The following is a 25,864-nucleotide window of genomic DNA, read 5'->3' as shown; positions in this document are numbered from 1 at the left end:
GCCCTCCCCCAGAAGCCCGCCTCCGAACGCCGCGTGAAACCCGCCCGCCGCGCGTCATTGGTCTCGGTGCCGGAGCCGTTGGCTCCCAGACCCGCCTCTCCGCCTCCTCTCACTTTTCCCAGGGCGGATGCGCCTGCGCTCAGCTGCCTGGGCGGGCTGGGAGGCGCGGGTTGAAAAGTCTCGTTCCAAGTTTGGAGAGAGAGAGAAGAGCGCCTCAGACCTCGGTACCCGCGAGCGGGGAGGAGGCAGGAAAGAAGGACGCGGCGTCTGGGGAGCACCCAGGCAGCAAGACGGGGCCCGGGCTTTCGACAGCGGGGAGTGTGACGCGCTTGGGAAAGGCAGGAGCGCCAGCGGTCGGGCTGCTCTTGGCTAACGAGGGGAGTCCGAGGCGGCGGCGAGGGGCGAACGACCCGACGCAAGATGGCGAGTAAAGAGAGTAAGAGGCCCTGCGGGGCGGCGCGCGCCGGGGCCGCGGGGGGCGGCGGGCGCGCGAGGCCGCGGCACGCGCCGGCGAAAGGCGCGAATTGGCGTGCGGAGCAGGGGGCGGGGCCGGGCGCGAGGCTGGGCGCGCGCCTCGAGGGGCCTGCGCGGGACGGGACCGCAGCGCCGAGGGCTCCGAGCACTTCCGGAGCCGGGCGCGGGGCCGAGGGCTGGGCCCCCCTCTTCCCTTCCCTCCTCCAGCGGCTGCGCTCCCTCCGGCGTCCTCGGCCCCGGGGCGGAGGCGGCCCCCGCCGCCGGGAAGCGAGCGCCGCGGCTCCTTCTACGCGCGCGCGCGTTGACCGCCTCGGGGTCGCGGCCCTTGTCCGGGGGTTGCTGGAGCCCTCAGGCCTATGGCTGCCGAGGCGGGCGTCGTGGGAACTGGGGCCTCCCCTGATGGGGATTGGAGAGACCAGGCCTGTGGGCTTCTGCTACACGTGCATTTGTCTTCCCGACTGAGTCGCGCAGCCCCTGTACGTACAGATCGTCATCTTAGAACAGGTGCGAACAGCTGTAACAGGATAAACAATTTCCATGTCCGTGTAATTGACTACCCAACATGGTGTACGCAGGGGGTATTGATCTCAAAGGAAAAAATAGGCTTCCTGATTGTTAGTATTTTCTCCACCTTCTGGAAGAGCAGTTAGTTGTCCGTGTCCAAATTAGAGGTAAAAGGAAAGAGTACATGAGGTGTGGCCATCTTGAGGTGACCTCCAATTTCTGACTTTGATCCATCTCAGCCACTTAATCGTGTGGGCTTTCTCCAAATTTCAGTGTTTGAAGATACTGTGGAGGAGCGTGTCATCAATGAAGAATATAAAATCTGGAAGAAGAATACACCGTTTCTATATGACCTGGTTATGACCCATGCTCTTCAGTGGCCCAGTCTTACCGTTCAGTGGCTTCCTGAAGTGACTAAGTAAGGGTTTCTGGCAACTTTTATTTTGTTTAAATTTAACTGTCGGTCTGAATTTCCTAGTTTTGGCGTTTTATGCATAGAATATAAGTATGTAATCAGCCCTTGCATGAGGTGGCAGGTGGTTTTTATTTTCAAAACTTACGTGATTTGTGGGATGATTTCTGGTGTATAGTGTGGTGGTAAAAGGGGAGAAAGAAGCTGTTGTGAGATTAATGGTGTTTGGAGGAAAGACTGAATATATTTGACGTTTCCTGGTCTTGAATGTAGAGCAGCATCTCTCTGGGCCCAAACTAATGCGTTTCTTTAAAACTTTATTGAAAAATAGAATATTTACGGAAAAGCTAACACATCGTAAGTGTTGTATGGCTTGATAAATTTTTACAAAGTGAACACACGTAACAGTTACCCAAGATAAATACATTTTAATTGGTAAAAGGAAAAAGATCTTGTCAACAATTGACCAAAGAAAAGATGTTATCGGCTTATGGAATACACTTAGAGATTGCTGTTAGTCTTCATAAGAGTATTCTTTTCTGTTAGATGTGCAGTTTCTCTGGTAATAATTGCTGGCATTTATTGAGCACTCAGAACAGGGCCTGGCACATCTGAAGAATCTGCGTCCTGTTGTTTGTTGTAATCCTCATAATAGTACTATGCTGTAGGTACTTTTCATCATCCTTGTTTTACTGATAAGGGAACTGGGAGTGAGAGTTTAAGTGCCATCCCGAGATCACACAGCTGGTCCCTGCATTAGACTGCCTTTCTCATTCACTTGCACCTTTTCTAGTAGGCACTTGACCATGTACTTTTAAAGTGTATTAAATATGGGGCCAGGCACAGTGGCTTATACTCCTGTAATCCTAGTGCTTTGGAAGGTTAGCTTGAGCTCAGGAGTTCAAGGCTGCAGTGAGCCATGATTGTGCCACTGCGTTCTAGCTTAGCCAACAGAGTGAGACCCTGTCTCCCAAAGAAACAAAAAACAAAAAAGCATCTTAAATTTGGGTGTTGCGGGCATATAATTTAAAGAGGATTAAATGAAACTCTAACCTAGAAAGAGGATTTGCAACAAGTTATAAAAATAATAAGCTAATTTTGGCCGGGCGCGGTGGCTCACGCCTGTAATCCTAGCACTTTGGGAGGCCGAGGCAGGCGGATTGCCTGAGCTCAGGAGTTCAAAACCAGCCCAGGCAACAAGGTGAAATCCCATCTCTACTAAAATACCAAAAAAAAAAAAAAAAAAGAAAAAAAAAAAAGCCGGGCGTGGCAGCGTGTACCTGTAGTCCTAGCTACAGGCTACAGGGAGGCTGAGGCAAGAGAATTGCTTGAACCTGGGAGGCGGAGGTTGCAGTGAGCCAAGATCGCACCACTGCACTCCAGCCTGGGCGAGAGCGAGACTCCATCTCTTAAAAATAAAAATAATAATTATAATAATAGTCTAATGTATATAAAACTGCACTTACAGTGGCCAGGTTCTCCATATGCAAACATTGATTTCCATACAGATAGGAATTTCCACTAGGCTTCCCAAAAATCTAAATGTAAATGTACAGATGTGGGAAGAGTAGAGAAGAACTAAATGATGGCGACTTGGAAGCATTGACGTTTACAGCCACCTTTGAACAGATTGAAAAATAGATTAAGCATCATATACTCGGGTATTCAAGTTCTGGTTTGGAGCATCGTGTGCATTTGCCTCTTTGGTCTGTTAAGCAGATTTAAAATGTATTAACTAAATTTACCTTTTGGGGGATCTTTTTGACCCACTGTAACACAATAGAAAACAGCAGGGGCTTTAAACTTAGAGACCTGGGTTAGAATCATGCCCCTGCTTCTTCTTAGCTTCATGAACTGGGGCCGTGTTGTCTGGGCTGTAAATGGAGATGTTGGTCGTACTGACTACCTACATTTGAGGGAATGAAATAAGATCATGTTAAAGTGCCTGGTGCAGCATAAGTACACGGTAAGTGGTGACTGATGCTGATTCTCCCACCCCTTCCTGTTCAGAAATAATTTGTCAGGATTGAAATAGCTCTGTGTTTCTTCATTTGGATTTCAATGAAAGCTACTTGCTGAAGTTTTTTTTTTTTTTTTTAAATGTTACCTATAATATGTAATACTTATGAATGTAACAAAATGCTTTAATTAAATTATTTAATGTGTATCATGGTGTTCTTTGTATACAAAGCTGTTGTGGGATTGGGTTGTGGGATGTGCAGTGGCTTAGAGAATGTAGGAAAATGCCAAGCAGCCTGCATTCTTGGATGTTGAGGATTGCTGTGTGGTACTTTGCAGGGTTCAGTTTGGGGTATAAAGGGACTGTGTTTTATCACCATACAGAACAGTAAAAATGTTGACTGTTCTCAATGCCTGATTCTGAGGAACAAGATCCTACTCCACCTCATAGGCCTTTCTTCTGCTGACTTACAACATGCTTCATAATGATTACTTGGACTTTCTTAGCTATTGTCCTTCAATTGAGTTAGGTGATTGTCCAAATAATTGATTTGGCTTGCTTGCTTGCTTGCTTTTTTTTTTTTTTTTTTTTTTTTTTTTTTTTTTGAGACAGAGTCTCACTCTGTCTCCCAGGCTGGAGTGCAGTGGCGCCATCTTGGCTCACTGCAACCTCCACCTCCCGGGTTCAAGCGATTCTGCTGCCTCAGCCTCCTGAGTAGCTGGGATTACAGGTGTGTGCCACCACACCCAGCTAATTTTTGTATTTTTAGTAAAGACAGGGTTTCACTATGTTGGTCAGGCTGGTCTCAAACTCCTGACCTTGTGATCCGCCCGCCTCGGCCTCCCAGAGTGCTGGGATTACAGGTGTTGATTTGGCTTTTAAAAGGTTTTTTTTAAGTATCTCTAAGAAATTTGTTTTAATTAGATAGTTATTTCATATCTCTTGTTGAATAATGTCTTAAATATATTGAGACTAACTTACTGTCTACCTAAAAAGCTTTGTAATTTTTCAAATTCAGGAAGTACAAAAGGACATAGAGTGAAGAATAAGTCCCCTTTCCACATCCCTTACTGTCCTACTTCCTTTCCCCAGTCATTGTTTTCAATTTCCTAACCCATCCTTGCCAGCGTGTAGAAGTGCATACCTGTATCTTCATTTTTTATGGTAGCAAGTTCTTCACTTGAGTTTGTCAGTAAGAGTATATATTGGAGATTTTCCTGTCAGCATGCTTGGATATGCTTGTTCTTTTCAAGGGTGCCATAGAATTTTGTTTATGGATACACTGTGTAATGTATGATACCAGTTCCTTACTGATGGATATGTAGTTATTTTCAGTCTTTTTGCTGCTATAAACAATACTGCTGAGAATAATCTTGTAATAGGCTATATTTATGTGATGCTTGGCTAAATTTCCTAGTGGTAGTTACTGGGGTCAAAGGATTCTGCACTGAAAATGAATAGGCTTTCTTAACCATTAGTGCTTCTGCAGCCTTTAGGTACATCCAGTATTGGAGGAAAATAGTGTCATATTGATTAGTTTAGGAAAACAGGATGTGTTTTAATGATGGAGGTGAAGGGATTTCTAGTAAAAAAGAAACGTCCTCATATGATGATCAAGTTAGGGAAAACTGGAATAATTAAATTTGAGTCCAGAGGGATTTTTAAGCTCCTCCAGTCCGTCTTGGGACAGTATTCCTTAGAAAGGGCCTGTTACTGACCTACCTGTAATTTTTTACCTGTTGGTCTTACTTTTCCTGCTTAACTCCACAAAAAACAAGTCACTTTTTTCCTTTGATGACAGTACCAGCATTTTTCTGTGGTGCCTTCTTTCCCTCAAGCATTATTATTTCTCTTTTTAAATATTTATTTAAATTTTTGTTTTTATGGTTTTTTTTTTGTGGAGATGGGATTTTGCCACGTTGCCCAGGCTGGTCTCGAACTCCTGGGGTTCAAGTGATCCGCTTGCCTCGGCTTCCCAAAGTGCTGGGATTAGAGGCGTGAGCCACCGCATCCGGCCAAATATTTATTCTTTCTTTCTCTTTTTTTTTTTTTTTTTTTGGAGACAAGGTCTTGCTATGTTGCCCAGGCTAGACATGAACTCATAGGCTCAAGGAGTCTTCCGTAGTAGCCCTAGTAGCTGGTACTACGGGTGCACAGCACTGTACCTGGCTTACCCTTTCATTTTAAGCCACTATTCCCTGTAAAGGTTTGATTTTTGTCCAAGTCCTCATAAAGTATGTTGCTTAGAGCCTAATTTTAATGGTTTTACTGGTTAAAAATAAGTGGGCAAGCCAGATATGCTGGCACACATCTGTAGTCCCAGCTGCTGAAGAGGTTGATGCAGGAGGATCAACTTGAGTCCAGGAGTTGGAGGCCAGCCTGGGCAACATAGTGAGACCTTGTTTCTTAAAAAAAAGAAAAGGTCGGGGGGGAGGGGGGGGCACATGTGCTCATGTGCATTGCCCCCTACACACATATAAAGACCACCTAAGATGTAATTAATGAATTTTTTGATAGCCACATCATATTCTTGGTTCACTGTGTATGTATCAACCAAGACCCATGTCTTTTTTTTTTGGGATACGGAGTTTCACTCGTTGTCCAGGCTGGAGTGCAATGGTGTGATCTTGAGATCTTGACTCACCACAACCTCCGCCTCCCAGGTTCAAGTGATTCTCCTGCCTCCGCCTCCTGAGTAGCTGGGATTACAGGCATGCGCCACCATGCCCGGCTAATTTTGTATTTTTAATAGAGATGGGGTTTCTCCACGTTGGCTAGGCTGGTCACGAACTCCCAACCTCAGGTGATCCACCTGCCTTGGCCTCCTAAAGTGCTGGGATTACAGGCGTGAGCCACCGCGCACAGTTGTCTTTTTTTCAAACACGTTGCTATTGCTTAGTCACGGCTGCCTTATTCTGTTTTTGGGGGAGTGTGTGTGTGTGTCTCTTCTCCGTGTGCACGCACTTTTTTACCGAAAGCCAAATTTTGGTAAAATTGCATCTTGTATTTTTTTATTACTAAATTACTTGCCTAGAAATAATCTTCAATCTTTTTAGAAAAAAAAAATTGAATCCTTTGTGCAGCTGAAATTTAGAAACAGATAAATGGCCTAACTTGTCGTGTGTTAGGGCCTAGACCCTTACTTCTCAGTCCTCTTCATTGAAGTGGGACCATGGAGCACAGTTGAAAATAGTGTTCTAGATAATACAAATGGGAAAGCCTTTTTGATAGATACTGATGCAAAAATCACTGCTCGGACCAAGGTGCCAAGAGGTTTGGGCAAGTTCTTCAGCCTCAAGATGTTTCCACAGAACAAGGTAACAGATACCTCAGTAAAATTGAGAATGTTCGTTTCATAAACTTAGGTATCATAAACGTCAGGGAGTTTCATATCATGCCATTTGCACTTATAACCTGTTTTATTCAGTGAAGAAACTGAGGCCCCAGGGAGGTTGTGTTTTAAGCAACTGCATTTTAGTTTGATCCAGGATTTAAGCTCAGTTTTTTTGATTCAACACTTTCTGTCCATACTACCTTGTAGAATTTCTTATTGGGAAATAAGAAACATCTAGTGTATAAGATATTTTTAGGTGGGAAGAAGATTTCTTTAGGTGGGAAGTTGTGATTTATGAGTGTGGGGATTGTTGGTGGATTCCTGTGTAGATGTTTGTCTGTGTTTACTGAGTTGGGCCTACCTTCCCCAGAGTGCTGCTCTATAAAAGGTAGTGTTCGCGCTGACAATTGAGGCACAGGAGGATGACTCTTTGGGAAAGAAGCAAGCCCTCTGCATGTTGTAGCTAGAATATTTTCTTATATTTGCATCTGTGGGGATTGTAAAGTTGGTAACCAGAGGGGGAGAAGATACACAGTTGATGCTAAGTATATATTTGCTAAAGAAATTTGAATGTATTTTGAGGGAACTATACTGAATTTGTTAGCAATTGGAGATTTCTTGTAGGATTAGTGTGACTTATTTTCTTTCTTAAACAGACCGGAAGGAAAAGATTATGCCCTTCATTGGCTAGTGCTGGGGACTCATACGTCTGATGAGCAGAATCATCTGGTGGTTGCTCGAGTACATATTCCCAATGATGATGCACAGTTTGATGCTTCCCATTGTGACAGTGACAAGGGTGGTAGGTATATCATATATTCCAGTATTGGTGTCAAAGGGAAAATGCCTCTTCCAAAGCATATGCTATTAAAACTATACTATTAGCTTTTGGCCCAGTAATTTAACTTCTAGGACTTTATTCTACAGAACTACCCACCCACATGTGCACAAGGATTTTAGTCATAATTGCAGAATTGAAAAATTAGGATCAACCTTGTAACCCAGATGTTGGTTCATAGAAAGTTGGTTAAGCACATGGTATGTTTGAAATACTACTCAGCAATTAATAAGAAAGAAAGGCCAGGTGCCATGGCTCACGCCTATAATCCCAGCACTTTGGGAGGCCAAGGTAGGAGGATTGCTTGAACTCAGGAGTTCAAGCCCAGTCTGAAAAACACAGACCTCATTTCTGAGAAATGAATTTTAAAAAAATTAAATTAAAATTAAAAAAAAAATTTTTTTAATGAGAAAAATCTGTAGGAACTGGTATAGGAAGGTATCCAAGATAAATTAAGTGACTAACTGCTATGTGTAATTACAATATTCCACTTTGGTAGAAGTAATATGTGTTGGTGTGTGCAGTGGATATTTTTTGTTTGAGGAGAGAGGCAGTAGGGTTAATTTAGGAATCTGTTGGCTGGTTTTTTCTTTTTTTAATTTGTCAAGCATATACTCTCCTGTTTCGGTATTCCCATGACTACCCCAAGTTTGGTGATTTCGCTAGGACTCCCAAGAGCAAATTATACTTGTGGCTAAAGTTTGTTACAGTAAAGAACACAAAAGCAGCAGGAAAAAGATGTACATTGACAAGTTCAGGGAGGTCTGGCACAAGTCTTGTCCAAGGCCACACAGGATGTGCTTTCTGGCAGCAAACTGCAGGGACATGTGTGAAATATCTCTGCTCAGGGAAGCCTGTTTGGGTCTTGGGGTCTGAGGCTTTCATGGGGGACTAATTGCATAGGCACATCCTGCTGACAACCAGCCACAGCAACTGAAACTTGAGGACCCCAGTAATACAAACTGAGGACCCAGTAATAAAAGAAGGTATGTGTCATCAATCTTGATATCTGCAAAGTAACCTCGACAGACTGGTACAATGCGGTCCATTGCTCCAGGTGCACACCACAAAATCATCAGTTCATCAGTGACAGAACATTCTGAGGTGCATGTTCCCAGGAGTTAGCCAAGGGTCAGTAATAGGGTCCCAGTGTTCCTCAGAGACTCCAGGGCTAAGCACCCAGACTGCTGTATTAACTCTTTCTTCACAGTCCCAAATGGCTTAACACTATTAGCACTTTCTAATACATGCCTTAGGGTTTTTTTCTTATTGAAAATAAAATACTGGCCAGGTACAGTGGCTATGCCTGTAGTCCCAACACTTTGGGAGGCCAAGGCAGGAGGAACGCTTGAGCCCAGGAGTTTAAGACCACTCAGGGCACACAGCGAGACATTGTCTCTATCAAAAAATAAAATTAAAAATCAGCCATGTGTGGTGGCACATGCCTGTAGTCCTAGCTACTTGGGAGGCTGAGGATTGCTTGAGCCGAGGAGTTCGAAGCTGTAGTGAACTAGAATCACACCACTGCACTCCACCCTGAGCAACAGAGCAAGATCCTGTCTCAAAAATATTACATTCTTTAGTGTAGTGAAACTCCTAGGTTGTATGGTGTATTCATTGTCAGCTTCATAGAAAACTATTTTCCAAAGTGATTTACCCAGTTTACTACTCCCACAATTTACTGTTCATTCCCTGACAACTGTATGCATTATTTCTTTAAATATTGGGGGTTTTTTGTGTTTTGTTTTTGTTTGTTATGAGGCAGGGTCTCGCTCTGTCGCCGAGGCTGGAGTGCAGTGGTGCGATCTCGGCTCACTGCAACCTCCACCTCCTGGGTTCAAGTGATTCTCTTACCTCAGCCTCAAGAGTAGCTGGGATTACAGGCGCCCACCACCATGCCCGGCTAATTTTTGTATTTTTAGTGGAGACTGGGTTTTGTCATGTTGGCCAGGCAGGTCTCGAACTCCTGGCCTCAAGTGATTCGCCTGCCTAAACTTCCCAAAGTGCTGGAATTACAGGCATGAGCCATGACTCCCGGCCTGAATATATTGTAATCAGAAATTTTTAAATGGCTTTTAGCCCTGAAGTATGTATTTACCGGGCTTGCAGTTTAACAGTCTTTGCATAATGATGTTAATATATTATTAAAGTTACACATCCAGTGTATTCTAACAAGCAGCTGAAATCAGTTAATACCTTTGTTAATATTCAGTATAATATATATATATATATATATATTTTTTTTTTTTTTTTGAGACGAAGTCTCGCTCTGTCACCCAGGCTGGAGTGCAGTGGTGTGATCTCAGCTCGCTGCAACCTCTGCCTCCCGGGTTCAAGCGATTTCCCGAGTAGCTGGGACTACAGGCGCCCGCCACCACACCTAGCTAATTTTTTGTATTTTTAGTAGAGATGGGGTTTCACCTGGTTAGCCAGGATGGTCTTGCTCTCCTGACCTCATGATCCACCCACCTTGGCCTCCCAAGGTGCTGGGATTACAGGCATGAGCCACCACGCCCGGCCAATATTGAGTTACATTTTTTAATGGATATTATCATTAAGACAGTGACTTTTCAAAATTTTAAGTTTGAGAAAACAAAGCTGTGTGTTCAAAGTAAATCCTACTTGGAAGCCCCGCCCCTCCCCCTTTTTTTTTTTAAAGGAGAGCTCTTCAGGTTGTTTTAGCTAAAGGAATCAGGAAACTTGAGTATCTTTGTAGCAGAAGGGTTAGAGCCACTGGAGTCCATGGAATGGGATGTTGAAGGTCAAAGTGGAGCAGATTTGGAGCAGTCTTAGGAGGGAGGAGACGATTGGATCAGGAGGGGTCTTAGCATGCCGAGGCACACTTCTTCCATTGACACCATGGAACAGAAGGTGCTACGAGGAAAAAGGATCCTTTTGCATGTGGTCACATGAGAGTAGTGGGGTAGAGGAGCTTTGGAGTAATCGTGGATTTGAGATATGGTTTTTTCAGCCACACTGAAATAGTAAGCTATGTTTGCTTCAGAGAGGAACAGCTAGATACTGATATTAAGACATGGAAGCGAATGTTCATTAAGCATTCCACATACAAGGAGCTGCCTGGAACTGAGAAATGGTTTGCTCCTTTTGGTGGTTGCTCCAGGCCCTGGTCTATTTTACTTCTTACCTGCCTGGCTCCAGTAGGCATTTGTGTTAGTTGTCCCTGACCTGAGACACAGGGTGAGCTAAAATGGAATGTGCTAAGAAAAGGCAATATAGGTCAGGAAGAATAACACAATTGTAATGTGAACCCTCCTATCTTTTTAAGCGTCAGCAACTAATTCAAGTTTTTTATCTGTAAGCACAAAAAAGAATGTTCTTGTTTGCTCTATTTGCTTAGATGTTCTCTACTTGTATTCTTTCTGCTACCATGTTGCTACTTCTTGGAAGTTACCGTACTTTTTATATGACTTTGTTACTTTACAAGGCCTTTTTCATGATTATTTAATACTATAGTCTTATTCACACACCAGATAGGCGGAGAGGTTAACCTTGGCACTGCACTAGCAGTTAAACCAAGTATGCTAGCAGGGCCAACGTATGTGTGTTTAGGGACAGGTAGGGGTTAGCGTGGGTTTCTGATTGATTTGAGGATGCTTCTGACTTCAGACTCAAAGGGTGTTCATACTATGGAGGGTTAAAACCTTTCCTGTTTTGATGAATCCTAAAATAAGATGCTAATTCAGTGCAGTACTTCCAGTGAGTTGTATTTGAACTAAAAAGCTGTTTGTCATCACGCCACTGCACTCCAGCCTGGGCGACAGAGCCAGACTCCGTCTCAAAAAAAAAAAAAAAAAAAAAAAGCTGTTTGTCTGCTTATTATATGGTTACTTGGAATTTCAGTGAATAACTATATCATCATCATAACTGAAAGAGGACAGTTGTTTTAGATCCAAGGTGAAACTGAATTAAGTTGCATAAGGCAGCTACCAATATTTTCCAGTGCAAATGGGCTTTAAGAATAAATTGATGTGGCAAATGAACCCACATTTTTGAATTTTCTCTATGTATGTTTCTGTCTTTGTCTTGTCAATTTGTGTTGTATTCTGCCAGGTCAAAATCTGTTAGGTTGATTGAACTAAGTGATTTGTGAATTTTAATCCTGAGTGTGTGTGTGTGTGTTTCTTTCTCCTCACATTAGAATTTGGTGGCTTTGGTTCTGTAACAGGAAAAATTGAATGTGAAATTAAAATCAATCACGAAGGAGAAGTAAACCGTGCTCGTTACATGCCGCAGAATCCTCACATCATTGCTACAAAAACACCATCTTCTGATGTGTTGGTTTTTGACTATACAAAACACCCTGCTAAACCAGGTATTTAATAATAGAGTCAGGTCATTACTTGAGCAGTTTTCTTGATTCAAACTGGTAATGTTTTTAAGGTCAAAGTAGCATACTTTATAATATTTAAAGGTCTAAAAATTGCTTTGGGGGTCCCATAACCATCCTCAAGTTCAGGGATTTGCCAGAACTACCTAAAAGCAGCTTATACTAACAGCTAAAGTTTATTACAGCAAAGAATCCAGAGCAAGAGTAGGAAGAAAAAGATACACATCAGGGGAAGTCCAGAGGGGTTAGCTACAGACGTCTGAGTCCTTCCCATCCAGGGCCACATGGGACATGCTTTGTCTCTAGCAGCAAACCATAGGAACATGTGCTAAATGTCTCTACCCAGGGAAGCCCATTTGAGTTTCAGAATCTGGGATTTTTGTGGAGGTCTGTTGGCGTGGGCACATCCTGTTCTATGACCAGCCATGGTAACAAAATTGAGGACCCCAATAGTGAAGCCAAATACATTGTGAATCTTGCTAAACAATCCTACAAGTCTTGACAGGTCCCTATGGCATACCCCACTGCTCTGGGCTTACACAACTTTATCAGTCAGTGACGTGAAGAACTTTCTGAGGGTCACATTCCCAGGGGTTGGCCAAGGGTCATTTATGGTTGCAGGCTACCCTAGAGGCATGCAAGGACTGAGCAACCAGACCTGCTGTGTTAGAAATATTTCTAAAAAACGGGGGGGTTGCGGGGATAGGGTTACCACTGCCCATATTTGTAGGATAGCTATAGTTTTTAATATTTTTGTGTTGGGGATAGTATTAGGTTTTCCAAAGAAACCAGTCATTTAATGGTCATGAGGCTCAATTTGCATTGGGTATTAAAGACCAGATCTTGTTCATGTGCAATTGCTGTAATGGTTCACTCAATGAAGGAGTGAGAATTTACTCTCACCAGTTCTGATAAACAGAGAATAACTTAATGTTTTTCATCTTTTCTTAGACCCAAGTGGAGAATGTAATCCTGATCTCAGATTAAGAGGTCACCAGAAGGAAGGCTATGGTCTCTCCTGGAATTCGAATTTGAGTGGACATCTCCTAAGTGCATCTGATGACCATGTGAGAAACGTGTTCTTTGTAATTTGTTCATATAGTGAGAGCTGACGTGTCACAGCTGTACTGAAGGAGGACTATATGGATGAAAGGTTTTCTAAGATAATACTGCTGATTATTGTGGTAACATTCCCCCAGGACTTGAGAGAGATGGTTTTCATATTGCCCTGTATGAGTCTTCGGATTCCACAAAGCTCTTTTGAAGTAGCCTTAGAATGGAGGGAGCATAGGCAAAAGGCCTCCCATTATTTAAAAGAGGACCCTCCAGGCCCTTATGATGGAAACTCTAGAGTGTTTGTGGGACCTGATTAATATAAAGTATTTTTTAAGCGTACAATTCAGTGGGTTTTAGTATATTCACAAACGTGCACAACTATTGCCACTAATTCTAGAATGTTTTCATTCGCTCTCTGAAAGAGAAATTCCATACCCATTAAGCAGTGACTCCCCACTCATTCCCTGCCTTCCCCCAGCTCCTAGTAAGCACTAATTTATTTTCTGTCTCTAGAGTTATCTGTTCTTGATATTTCATGTAAATGGAATCTCGTATATGGCCTTTTCTGTTTGGCTTCTTTCGCTTAGCATAATGTTTTCAAGTAACATTACTTACGTTCCATTCCTTTTTATGGATGAACAATATTCCACTGTATGGATATACCACAGTTTGCTTATTTGTCAGTCGATGAACCATTTGAGTTCTTTCTACTTTTGGGCTATTTTGAATTATGTTACAAGCATTTGTTTACAAGTTTTTGTGTAGATATATGTTTTTATTTCTCTTGGATATATACCTAGGAGTGGAATTATTGGATCATATGGTATCTCTGTTTAATTTTTTGAAGAACTACCAAACTGTTTTCCAAAGTGGCTTTCCATTTTACATTTCTACAAGCAATGTACAAATGTTCCAGTTTCTCTACATCCTCACTAATGCTTGTCTTTTTTATTATAACTATCCTAGTGTGCATAAAGTGTTATTTCCTGGGGGTTTTTTTTGTTTGTTTTTGGGTTGGGGGGGGTTGGTTTTTTTGTTGTTGTTTTTTTGTTTGTTTTTTGAGACGGAGTCTGTCTCTGTCACCCAGGCTGGAGTACAGTGGCACGATCTCAGCTCACTGCAACCTCCACCTCCCAGGTTCAAGCGATTCTCCTGCCTTAGCCTCCCAAGTAGCTGAGATTACAGCCATGCGCCATGAAACCCAGCTAATTTTCGTACTTTTAGTAGAGACAGGGTTTCACCATGTTGGCCATGCTGGTCTTGAACTCCTGGGCTCAAGCAATCCTCCTGCCTTGGCCTCCCAAAGTGCTGGGATTACAGGCATGAGTCACTACGCCCGGCTCATTGTGGTTTTAATTTGCATTTCCCTGATGACTAATGATGATGAGCATCTTTTCTTGTACTTACTGGCCATTTGCATATCTCCTTTGGAGAAATAGGTATTCAAATTCTTTGTCCATATTTTAATTTTGTCTTTTTACTGTCGAGTTATAAGAGTTTCTTATGTATTCTAGGTATAAGTCCCTATGATTTTCAGAAATTTTCTCCCATTCTGTTGTCTTTTCACTTTTTTTTTTTTTTTTTTTGAGACAGGGTCTTGCTCTGTCACCCAGGCTGAAGTGCAGTGGCTCAGTCTCAGCTCACTGCAACCTCCACCTCTCCAGCTCAAGTGGTTCTCTACCTCAGCCTGTCAAGTAGCTGGGACTACAGGCACCCACCACCACACCCAGCAAATTTTTGTATTCTTTGTAGAGATGGAGTTTTGCCATATTGCCCAAACTGGTCTTGAACTCCCGGGCTCAAATGATCCACCTTCCTTGGCCTCCCAAAGAGCTGGGATTAATAGGCTTTCTGAAAGGATGCTTCCCTCCAAGTGTGTATGAGACAGTTTCCCAAGTAGGGAAAGTGGATTGTACTCAGTAACCCAATTACTAGTACCTTTTGAAGAGACCAGGTTGGGAATTGGTAGTAATAATAATAGCTGACATTTACCAGGGGCTACCCACTTGCCAAGCATCATGCTAATCTTGCCAGGTCCTTCTGAGTCGGTGTGAATGGCAGGAGCACCACATGTTCCTTTCTCTTCAGTTCACACACATTGAGTGTCTTCATGTGTAAGTAACAACAGAGACTGAGGGCATATGTATTGTGTAAAAAAAAAAATTTTGTTACTGGGAAAATAGCCGTTACTGGGAAATAGCTTTGTTACACAAAGTCGTTCATGTGGCCGGGCACAGTCGCTCACGCCTGGAACCCCAGCACTTTGGGAGGCCAAGGCGGGTGGGTCACCTGAAGTCAGGAGTACAAGACCAGCCTGGCCAACATGGTGAAACTCCGTCTCTACTAAAAATACAAAAAAATTAGCTGGGCTTGGTGGCACACACCTGTAATCCCATCTACTCGGGAAGCTGAGGCAGGAGAATTGCTTGAGCCCGGGAGGCAGAGGTTGTAGTGCACCGAGATTGTACCCTTGCATTCCAGCCTAGGCAAGAGAGAGAGACTCCGTCTCAAAAAAAGGTGATTTAATAAAAACAGATGAAGCCCTTTCATGATCACATGCTATGAATTAAAAAAAAAAAAAAAACCATACCAGTGTCGGTGGAACTATAATTAGTGCTAATATACCTTCATGGGATTATTTCTTATTAACTATTGAATGAGAATCGTTGCCCTATACCTTGCAATATTTTTTCATTAAAAACTTAAGACTTTCCTCTTAACTCTTTCTGTGATAGGATGTCAAGGCCCACATCATGAGGCCTCCTTATTTGTGGGCTGCTGTGACCTTTGAGGCCCAAGCAAGGCCCCATGGCCTCTCCTTGGGCTCTGCTGACGTTTCAAGGAGCACATCACTGGGGATCTGTCTGTGGGCCCCAGGCCTTGACCTCTCAGAGTAGACTAGTAGAGGTTTCTGGCCCACTGTCGTTTACCTGTCCCATCTCCTGATGTGTGTGGTGATTTCTGCCATGAAGTGAAAGACTTGTCCATGAGGCTTTTGCTATGTGAGAGGCAGAGTTTAATTTTAGTTCCCAGTCTTCCCATCCCAGTGTAAACTTTTAGGATGTGCATTTGTGTTCAGTAGATGCTGAGCACCGGACTCTTGGTAATTTGTTGTGTTGTCTAAGTGAATTTGGGGTACTTGAATGTCTGAATGTATGTAGGTAGAAACTCCAGCATCAGTGTCCTTGCCTGCCACTGTACTCAGTCTCCCCTCCCCCTCATTACAGTGGAGTGTCCTTTTCCTCTGCACCTCACATGGAGGCTGTACCCACATACTCTTCTGTTTGCTTATATTTTCTCTCTCGTGTTTACCTCAAACTTTTATATAGTTGAATAGTTTTGTTTGTAATGAAATTATTTTAAATAAGATGTTAGCATTTAAATTCAATCTCTTGACCGGGCACAGTGGCTCCCACTTGTAGTCCCAGCACTTTGGGAGGCCAAGGCAGGCGGATCACTTGAGGCCAGGAGTTCAAGACCAGCCTGGCCAATATGGTGAGACCTCCGTCTCTACTAAAAATACAAAAAAAATGAGCCAGGCATGGTGGCTTGCACCTGTAATCCCAGCTCAGGAGGCTGAGGCAGGAGAATCGCTTGAGCCCTGGAGGTGGAAGCTGCAGTGAATCGAGATCGCACCACTGTGCTCCAGCCTGGGTGACAGACTGAGACACTGTCTTGAGGAAAAAAAAAAAAAAAAAAATCAGTCTTTTATAGCCCTTGTTTTTTTTTTCTCTCCTTCTCTCTTAGACTGTCTGTCTGTGGGATATAAACGCAGGACCAAAAGAAGGCAAAATTGTGGATGCTAAAGCGATCTTTACTGGCCACTCAGCTGTTGTAGAGGACGTGGCCTGGCACCTGCTGCACGAGTCATTGTTTGGATCTGTTGCTGATGATCAGAAACTTATGATGTAAGGTGGAAAGTTCAGTGGGATCTTGTTAAATGGGTGACCTGAATGACCATCAGTGATTGCTGCAGGCTGTAGTTTGATTTTTTTTTTTTTTTTTTTTTTTTTAAGTTACGGCTTTAAAAAACAGCTTTAGGTAGCTTACTCCTGTAATCTCAACACCTTGGGAAGCTGAGGCAGGAGGATTGTTGAGACCAGGAGTGTGAGATTCTGCTCTACACAAAATTTAAAAACAAAAAATTAGTTGGGTATGGTGGTGTGCACCTGTTGTCCTAGCTACTCAGGAGGCTGAAGTGGGAGGATCACGTATTATTTAGAAAAAAAGAAAAATAGGTATGGACATGTGAAGGAACATACTTGGTGTGATGGTAAATATCAAAATTGAGATCCAGAGTGATGCGAGTTGGAGGTCAGGGAGGAAAATGATTTCATCAAGGTGTGGCCACAGGGCTTCATTCACTTACAATCTTATAAAGAAATACCTGAGGCAAATGTGACAAAATACTGGGCATTTGTCAAAACTAGTTTTAGGTATCAGATTGTTACATTATTCTCTACATAGTCTATATTTTGTGTACGCTTGAAATAGTTGGTAATTAAAATAGGAATCTAATTAAAAAAACAGGACTAACAGCCCTAGCTTGTTCTCTGTAGGTTTCGAATGTATCATTTAGTGGTCGATGTCTGAATCACCAGCTGTGTGGTTGGTTTCTTCATGAAGGGGAGCGCATAGTGGAGCTAGTTGTGGAGTGCAGTGACAGTGATGTGAGGCCGAATGTGAGTGTGTCCTCCCTGGGTGCTGTGTGCCTTTACCTTTGTGTTTTAGATGGGACACCAGGTCCAATACCACCTCCAAGCCGAGCCACTTGGTGGATGCGCACACTGCCGAAGTCAACTGCCTCTCATTCAATCCCTACAGCGAATTTATTCTAGCCACCGGTTCTGCGGATAAGGTTTCGAAGTTTTTACATTATTTGGTGTTTATAAAACCCAGTTCTCTTGTGCCTTAATCAGATATTTGAAAATTCTTAGGTAAAGCATAGAAATCATTTTCACTTGTTATTTTTCTTTAGACTGTAGCTTTATGGGATCTTCGTAACTTAAAATTAAAACTCCATACCTTCGAATCTCATAAAGATGAAATTTTCCAGGTATGTGACAGTTTTCTGGTGTCTGTATGTCAGGAAATGAAATCCAGGGATTCATCAGTTAAGCTATATCAGACTTGTGGGTCCACTATTGAAAAAAATGTCTTGTACATGGTGTTACATGGAGATGTTCATAGGGTAAGGTACACCTTGTTGAAGAATTAAAAACCTTCTGGGATGGTTATGGGGTCAAATAAATTTATTGAGATCCCAGGCTGAGTTCCTCAGTGCTGGGGAGTGCTGCCTTCCTGAGGACAGGATGGAGCTGAGCCCTTTCGGAGCACTTGAAAGTCGGGGACAAGAGAGTGAGGCCATCAGGCCAAAGATAAGATAATAGCGTGCAAGATGGGAAAATATCAGATTAGAACAACAGCCACAAACCTAGCAGCGGATGATTCTTTAAATACATTTTCAAAATTATCTATTACTAGGTCCACTGGTCTCCACATAATGAAACTATTCTGGCTTCAAGTGGTACTGACCGCCGCCTGAATGTGTGGGATTTAAGGTAACTTACAGTCCTGTGACAAGATACTGCATAAATACGCTCATCTGACAAGTTACATAGTAATTCATAAACTAGAAAAGCAATTTGGTAATCCCCCCTTCAAGAAAGCTAATGTTAAAGAAACTTCTAAGCATCTTCCTAAAGAGCCTTTGTTCTGTAAAATAGAAGTGAAGCAGCAAATGGACCATAAAATAAATTTCTCTGGTGTGAGTTTTGTCTCTTAATATTCAGGCGTGAAGGTGTATGTGTCTGTTTTTGTTTTTGCATTCAAATGACTGTATTTGAAACACACTTGATATAGAGAAATCAAGATGTTAGCTGTTTTATGTCTCATTGGATCTCATCGTACGTGTAGGCAGGGCTTTTTTCTGGGTTTTTGTACCATTTACTTTGCTTTCAGTGATTCATTCTGCAGATGTGCACTCCTGCTGTGGGTTGTGTAACTGCTGGGGAGACCTTTGTGAAGGGGACAACGACAGCCCAAGCCGTCAGAGAGCTTATGTTCTCTGGGGCCTCATTGTATAAAGAGTTTCTCCCAATTTTTAAAGTTCCTTTACTTCAGACTTGCTGTTCTAAGAATTTTAGACTCCTTTACTTTTTTCATCTGAGCCTTTACAACTTAATAAAGTTGCTCAGTTACATACTCCTCCGTAAGATGTCATCTTAAGTTTAAATCATAAAATTACCAAAAAATAACTTATTTCCTGCTTGTATTAAATATATTGCTTTGAAGTGGATTGAATTTAGTACAGGTTGAGTATCCCTCATCCAAAATACTTGGAATAAGAAGTGTTTGGGGTTTTGGAATTTTTAGGATTTTGGAATATTTGCATTATACTTAATTGGTTGAGCATCTCAAGTCTGAACTGAAAGTCCAAATTCTTCTTCTTCTTCTTCTTTTCTTGTTTTTGGAGACTGAATCTTGCTCTATCACACAGGCTGGAGTGCAGTGGCGCAATCTTGGCTCACTGTAACCTCTGCCTCCCAGGTTCAAGCGGTTCTCGTGCCTCAGCTTCCCGAGGAGCTGGGTCTACAGGTCTACAGGCACTGCCACAGCCATCATACCCGGTTTTGTATTTTTTACTAAAAAAAAAAAAAAAAAAGCTTTGCCATATTGGCCAGGCTGGTCTCAAACTCCTGACCCCAAGTGATTCTCCCGCCTTGGCCTCCCAAAGTGCTGGGATTACAGGCATGAGCCATTGCACTCGGTGTGAAAGTCCAAATTCTGAGTGTCACGTGGTGCTTAAAGTTTTGGATTTTGGAGCATTTTGGATTTGGGATGCTCAACCTGTATATTAAAACCAAGACTGCCTTAATTATAGAGGCAGTAGTCCTCAGTATATAGAAGAGACGCTGGAGAATAAAATGCTTGTATGTAAAACTTAAAATAGCTAATGTTCAGGGTTCTGATGGAGCAAACTCTTGTCGCGATAAATACTTGAAGATGTAGAAAACCTTTAAAGCAGACAGTTGGGGGCGTTGTATTTGATTTAAAAACAATTTTAGTAGTAAAATAAAACCTAAATCAAAACTATAAAGAGGTCGTATGAAGCGTACAGCAAGGTTTGGAAGTCTGATGCCCTGGCAACTGAATTGCCCCTGAAGGTGCCAATAATTTGTGAGCATTGTGTAATTTCTTCTTAGAATTATTTCTTAGCTTGTTTAATATTAAAATTACATTAGATAGGGGGCCAGGCATGGCGGCTCATGTCTATAATCCCAGTACTTTGTGAGGCTGAAGCAGGAGGATTGCTTGAACCCAGGAGTTCGAGACCAACCTGGGCAACATAGACCCTGTCTCTACAAAAAAAGTGTAAAATTACATTAGATAAAATTTGGGATTAAAATGGTGAGTGTTAGCAACTGTACTAACAGGTGGAAGAGAAGTATTGTCTAGCAATCCCACAGGTTTGAGATTGTTTGGTTAGTTTTATGGGAAGGAAAAAAAATGTCTCACTTGGAGGGCTGGGTTTTGTTTTTTAGTTACTAGTAAAGTCTTTGGGCCTAGGTATGAGGACAGGGCTGATATTGATACATAAAGAGTGATTTCACTGTTGAGCACTGGCAAATTCTACAAATTGAAGTTTTTGAGAGAAAAACCATAAAAACCTTTCCTTGGCTTACACATTTTGTAAAGTTTTATTGCCATATCTTTAGACAGATCTATAGTACTGATGTGTAATTATATTTTACTCCTGAGATGCAAAAGGCTTTGAGTGAAGTATAGGGATTGCACATCAGTTCAAGTGTAGATTTTTTTAACTATACATTTCACCTTTTAATTCTAAGGCAATAAACAGTTAATGAAGGGATTTGAGTTAATGTTTATTATTAACAATAATTCCTCATTCTGCAGCTTCAATTATGAACAACTCTAACTTATTTCCAGAAAGTAAACATCCCACCCTTACACCAAATATAAACAGTAGCCAGGTGTGGTGAGGCCGAGGCGAGAGGATCGCTTTTGAGCCCAGGAGTTCAAGGCTGTAGTGCACAGTGATCGTGCCTGTGAATGAATAGCCACTGACTGCAGCCTGGGAAACATAGCGAGGCCATGTCTCTAAGGAAAAAAAAAACCTAATTGATTGTAGTATAGAAATAAGTTGTTTTTGTGAGTGTGTGTGTGTTTTAAGATTACTTTCTGGGCTGATACTGGTTTAGCAGATGCTCGTGCTACAAGAATTTCACTGATGAAAGCGTTATATTCTTTATTCTTACAGTAAAATTGGGGAAGAACAATCAGCAGAAGATGCAGAAGATGGGCCTCCAGAACTCCTGGTACGCATTGGCTTATAGAAGATGAAATGCCATATGCAGATTGGATTGTCATTGATCTCTTTATTTCGAGAATGAGTCAGAACTTTGAATTCTAGCTCTTGCAGATGGTTTCAAAATGGAGGCCCTGAAGGTTATTGCAATTGGGCTTTGACGTTTATCAAAAATAGTAAATGGAGCCCAGTAGGTTTTTATGAATGTTTCACTGAGAATGGTTTGAGGTCCTGGAAAATAGTGTATAGTAATTTCTCACTGATTTCAACTCTGGTATTTGTGATGGTTTGGGGATGGGGAGTGAGTATAATTGCTATTCAGTTGGCAGTACTTAACATTTCCTAACAGTATAGAAAAATTTTAAATGCTTTTTAAGTTTCCTGCCCAGAAAAGGAGTGCTTTCTCAATCTTGATGCTAGCAGAGCCCACTATCTCCCTCCCATGCCTGATTGAAGCATCACGCATCTCCTTGGCCCTTTGAAAGCTTATGTGGTGGTATCTGCCCATCCTCATTCTTACCGTCTGAGTCCTTCAGTGCTCACTTCGTCATTTTTCTATGAAGCATTGCCGGATTTAGCAATGGTTCCCTGTCCTTGCTCTGAATCCAACATTTGTCTCCTCCCATTATTTGGCAGATAGTCACTCGTCACTCTGTCATTTATGATTTTAGTTCTAATGCCAGTACTCATTTTTGGCACACTTGTACTTTGTCCATGAGTTTTATTTATTCATTTTTTCTGTGAACCTATGGAGTGTATTGAATGTCCACAAGTTTTCAAAGGTAAAGAAGGCCCTTGAGAGCAAGCCCTGCACACACAAGATGTTCACTAAGCCCACCTTGTAAGAATGCCCCAGTCCCTTTTATTGTGATGACAGCTTTACTGAGATAGAATTTACATACCACAGTTCACTTCTTTAAAGTGTACAGTTCAGTGGGGAGGGAGTGTTCTTGGATTTTGGGGTTTTTTTTTTTTCTTTTTTTGTTCTTGAAGTCAGTGGTTTTTAGTATATTCATAGACTTGTAAAACCATCACCACAAATCAATTCTAGAACATTATTCATCCCCTCCGAAAGAAACTATAGCTATCACCTCCCAATTCTCTTCTTCCTCCAGCCCTTGGCAACTACTATGCTACTTTCTGGCACAATAAGATTGGGCTATTCTAGATATTTCATATAAATATGACTTTTGTCTTTTGTCTTTTGGGACTGAGTCTTTCACATAGTACAATGTTTTCAAGGTCTCCAGCTATTTTTTTTAGGGAGAAAGGAAAGCGTATTACTTTGTATATTATGGCTCTGCAACAATTCCAAGGTCCTTGAGAAAATACACTAGGATTTTGCTTTTCACAAGAGAGCTTGAAATCAAGGGACATTTGAGAGTAGTAAACTGGGCCTGGGCATGGTGGCTCCTGCCTGGAATCCCAGCACTTTGGGAGGCCAAGGCAGGTGGATCACGTGAGCCCACAAGTTCAAGACCAGGCTGGGAAACATGGCAAAAACCCTGTCTCTACAAAAAAAAAAAAAAAAACATAAATTAGCCAGGTGTGGTGGCGCGTGCCTGTAGTCCCAACCACTTGGGAGACTGAGGTAGGAGAATCACCTGAGCCCAGGAAGTTGAGGCTGCAGTGAGCCATGATCACACCACTGCACTCCAGCCTGGGCAATGGGAGTGAGACCCTGTCCCAAAAACAAAGTAGTAACTATTCCACCAGTATGCTTTGATAACCCCTGTATGTATTCTAAGCCCCAGTGATCTTAAAATATATTCACTTGTGTACCCCTTAAGAGTACTCACTCTGTCGCCCAGGCTGGAGTGCAGTGGTGCAATCTCAGCTCACTGCAACCTCCGCCTCCCGGGTTCAAGTGATTCTCCTGCCTCAGCCTCCTGAGTAGCTGGGACTACAGGTGCGCAACACCATGTCCAGCTAATTTTTGTATTTTTAGTAGAGACGGGGTTTCACCATGTTGGCCAGGATGGTCTTGATCTCTTGACCTCGTGATCCGCCCGCCTCAGCCTCCCAAAGTGGTGGGATTACAGGTGTGAGCCACCGCACCTGGCCAATATATTCACTTGTGTACCCCTTAAGAGTACTTTAAAAAGCTGTTTACCTCTTTTTTTTTTTTAAGTCAAGGTTTGGTTCTATCACCCAGGCTGGAGTGCAGTGGCGCAGTCTTAGTTCACTGCAACCTCCACCTCCCAGGTTCAAGCTGTCTTCCCATCTCAGTCTCCTGAGTAGCTGGGACTACAGGCACACCCCACCACGCCCCGCTAATTTTCGTATTTTTTGTAGAGACGGGGTTTTGTCATGTTGCCCAGGCTGGTCTTGAACTCCTGAGCTCGAGCCATCCGCCTGCTTTGGCCTCCCATAGTGCTGGGATTACAGGCGTGAGTTTTACCCAGCCCCACCTCATATTTTTAACCCGATAAGATTATTCGGTAAAATAGATACATTGCATAATACCTAGTTGGCAGGCAGAGACCTCATTGTCAAACTAGAGTCAAATCAGACTTTGTCAGAAAGTGTGATGTCCCAGTTCCAAACAATGTATTTTGTACTGTCCTTGTGAAGAAGTGTTTCGTTTAAATCTTAATTCTAAGATAAATAAGGCATAGTGCGTTCCCACGAGGTTGTCTCTTGCAGGGAACACCTGCTGTCTTCAGAATTGTTGAGCGAAGCTGTCTCACCTTAGGCATAGCTTATGAGGGACTATCTGGAGCTATGCTTTTGGAGCCAGGGATTTTCTTTTGCCCTGGTGCTATCTGTGTACGTTGGAAAGATGGGCAAGAAGTATGCCTCTCTTAGTAAAGTGGAGAGGGGAAGAACCAGAAGACTCCTCAGGCCCCTTGTATAATAGCAGAGTATGTTACATGGCATATAACAGATTGATTACCTTAGATGTTTGCACCTAACTGTATATGAGCAAATGATGCCGGATTAATGTTCATCATAATCAGTATGGAAATGGCATTTTGATTATGTAGGAAAATGTTTTCATTCTTAAGGGATGCAGACTGAAGTCTTCAGCCATTTCATTGTATAGGCTCTTGGATAAAGCATCAGTTATGCTAGTAGTACTTGGTGAATCTAGGTAAAGGGTATACAGGTATCCATTGTACTATATTCTGTCACCTTTTCTGGAGGTTTGGAAACTTGCAAAATAAGTATAAATAGATCACTGAGCCTGTACCAGCCTCTCTCTAAAACGAGACAGCACCCACCCCCAGTTGAAATACTGATGGCTCTAAAAACTTAGTAAAATCTTTGTTAAGATTAACAGGAGAGTATATGAAACCAAAGCTTTTTTTGTTCTTGTAACAGTTTATTCATGGAGGACACACTGCTAAGATTTCAGATTTTAGCTGGAACCCCAATGAGCCTTGGGTCATTTGCTCAGTGTCTGAGGATAACATCATGCAGATATGGCAAATGGTGAGTTAAAATGTTTTTCTTGAATGACTGTCTTGTAAAGGAGAGATTTACTAATTACATAATGTAATAAAGTTATTTCAAATATGTAGGTGCATATTATCCCAAACATTTACAGAAACCGTTTAAAAGAACTTTTTCCATTTCAACAATACAATCTTTAGTCCCGTATGTTGCTTCGTCCACTGTTTGCTATTTGTAGCACCTGTCAGGTCAGGAGAAATCTCTGCATCTGCACTGATTTTCATTGTTGTTGTGCTCTTCATACACTGGAGTCTTGGCATCGCTACCGTCTCCAGTGTCTGTTCTGTGTGGTAGGCATGAGAGATACGGGAAGGAGATGTCAAGGCATTCAAATGACACCAAGTTCTCTGAGGATGAGCACTAAGTACCTGACATTTCTAAGGTGTTGTTAACCAAGGCTTCCATAATATCTGGGCTACCACTTCCTCTAAACGATGCTTGAAGTGCCTTTGGAAAACATCTCTTATGAACAGTGATTGAAATAAGTAGTGCATGGATGGGTGGCTAAGTATACATATGGAATTACACACTGGCAAAGAATTTTTCAAAATACTGGCTAGCCTACCATTTCCTTATTGAAGTTTTTAAGAGAGAAATGTAAAAATCAAACTAGTAAGTTCTAAATAGATTAAATTGTCTTTACATGACCTTGTGAAAACCATAGGGAGTTTTTACCTGTGAATTTATTTGGTTATCTCCAGGCTGAAAATATTTACAATGATGAAGAGTCAGATGTCACGACATCCGAACTGGAGGGACAAGGATCTTAAACCCAAAGTACGAGATGTTTCTGTTGAATGTAATGCTACATGAATGCTTGATTTGTCAAGCGCCAAAAAGGCATTGTATAGTAGGAAATGTAAGTGGGGTGGCTTATGGCTTCTGTATCCTCTGATTCTAGCACTTTCAAGTGAGCTGTTGCGTACTGTATCATATTGTAGCTATTAGGGAAGAGAAGAATGTTGCTTAAGAAAGAACATCACCATTGATTTTAAATACAAGTAGCAGGGTATTGCCTTTGATTCAACTGTTTTAAGTCCTCATTTTCTCAAACTAAGTGCTTGCTGTTCCCAAATATGCAAGAATAACTTTTACACTTTTTCCTTCCAACACTTCTTGATTGGCTTTGCAGAAATAAAGTTTTAAAATAAAA

The 25,864-nt window shown here is 42.2% G+C and overlaps 1 protein-coding gene across 2 annotated transcripts; it reads left to right on the top strand.

Annotated features, from left to right (window-relative positions):
• RBBP7 (RB binding protein 7, chromatin remodeling factor) lies at window positions 1-25,864 on the top strand. 2 transcript variants are annotated; one of them, XM_054470734.1, is made up of 12 exons: window positions 1-436; window positions 1,252-1,396; window positions 7,341-7,486; window positions 11,682-11,855; window positions 12,822-12,937; window positions 16,674-16,834; window positions 17,658-17,784; window positions 17,905-17,982; window positions 18,411-18,487; window positions 21,208-21,265; window positions 24,580-24,690; window positions 25,413-25,864. In XM_054470734.1, the coding sequence occupies exons 1-12, from the start codon at window positions 421-423 to the stop codon at window positions 25,479-25,481; spliced, it is 1,278 nt and encodes a 425-aa protein (XP_054326709.1). In that variant the 5' UTR covers window positions 1-420; the 3' UTR covers window positions 25,482-25,864. The 2 variants fall into 2 exon arrangements, with proteins under 2 accessions (XP_054326709.1, XP_054326708.1); XM_054470733.2 differs by lacking the exon at window positions 1-436 and adding an exon at window positions 557-978.

This window comes from Pongo pygmaeus, chromosome X (assembly GCF_028885625.2).
Source record: "Pongo pygmaeus isolate AG05252 chromosome X, NHGRI_mPonPyg2-v2.0_pri, whole genome shotgun sequence".
Taxonomy (NCBI): Eukaryota; Metazoa; Chordata; class Mammalia; order Primates; family Hominidae; genus Pongo; species Pongo pygmaeus.
The sequence above is the reverse complement of the archived record's forward strand: the minus strand, read 5'-3'. Positions and strand labels throughout refer to the sequence as shown.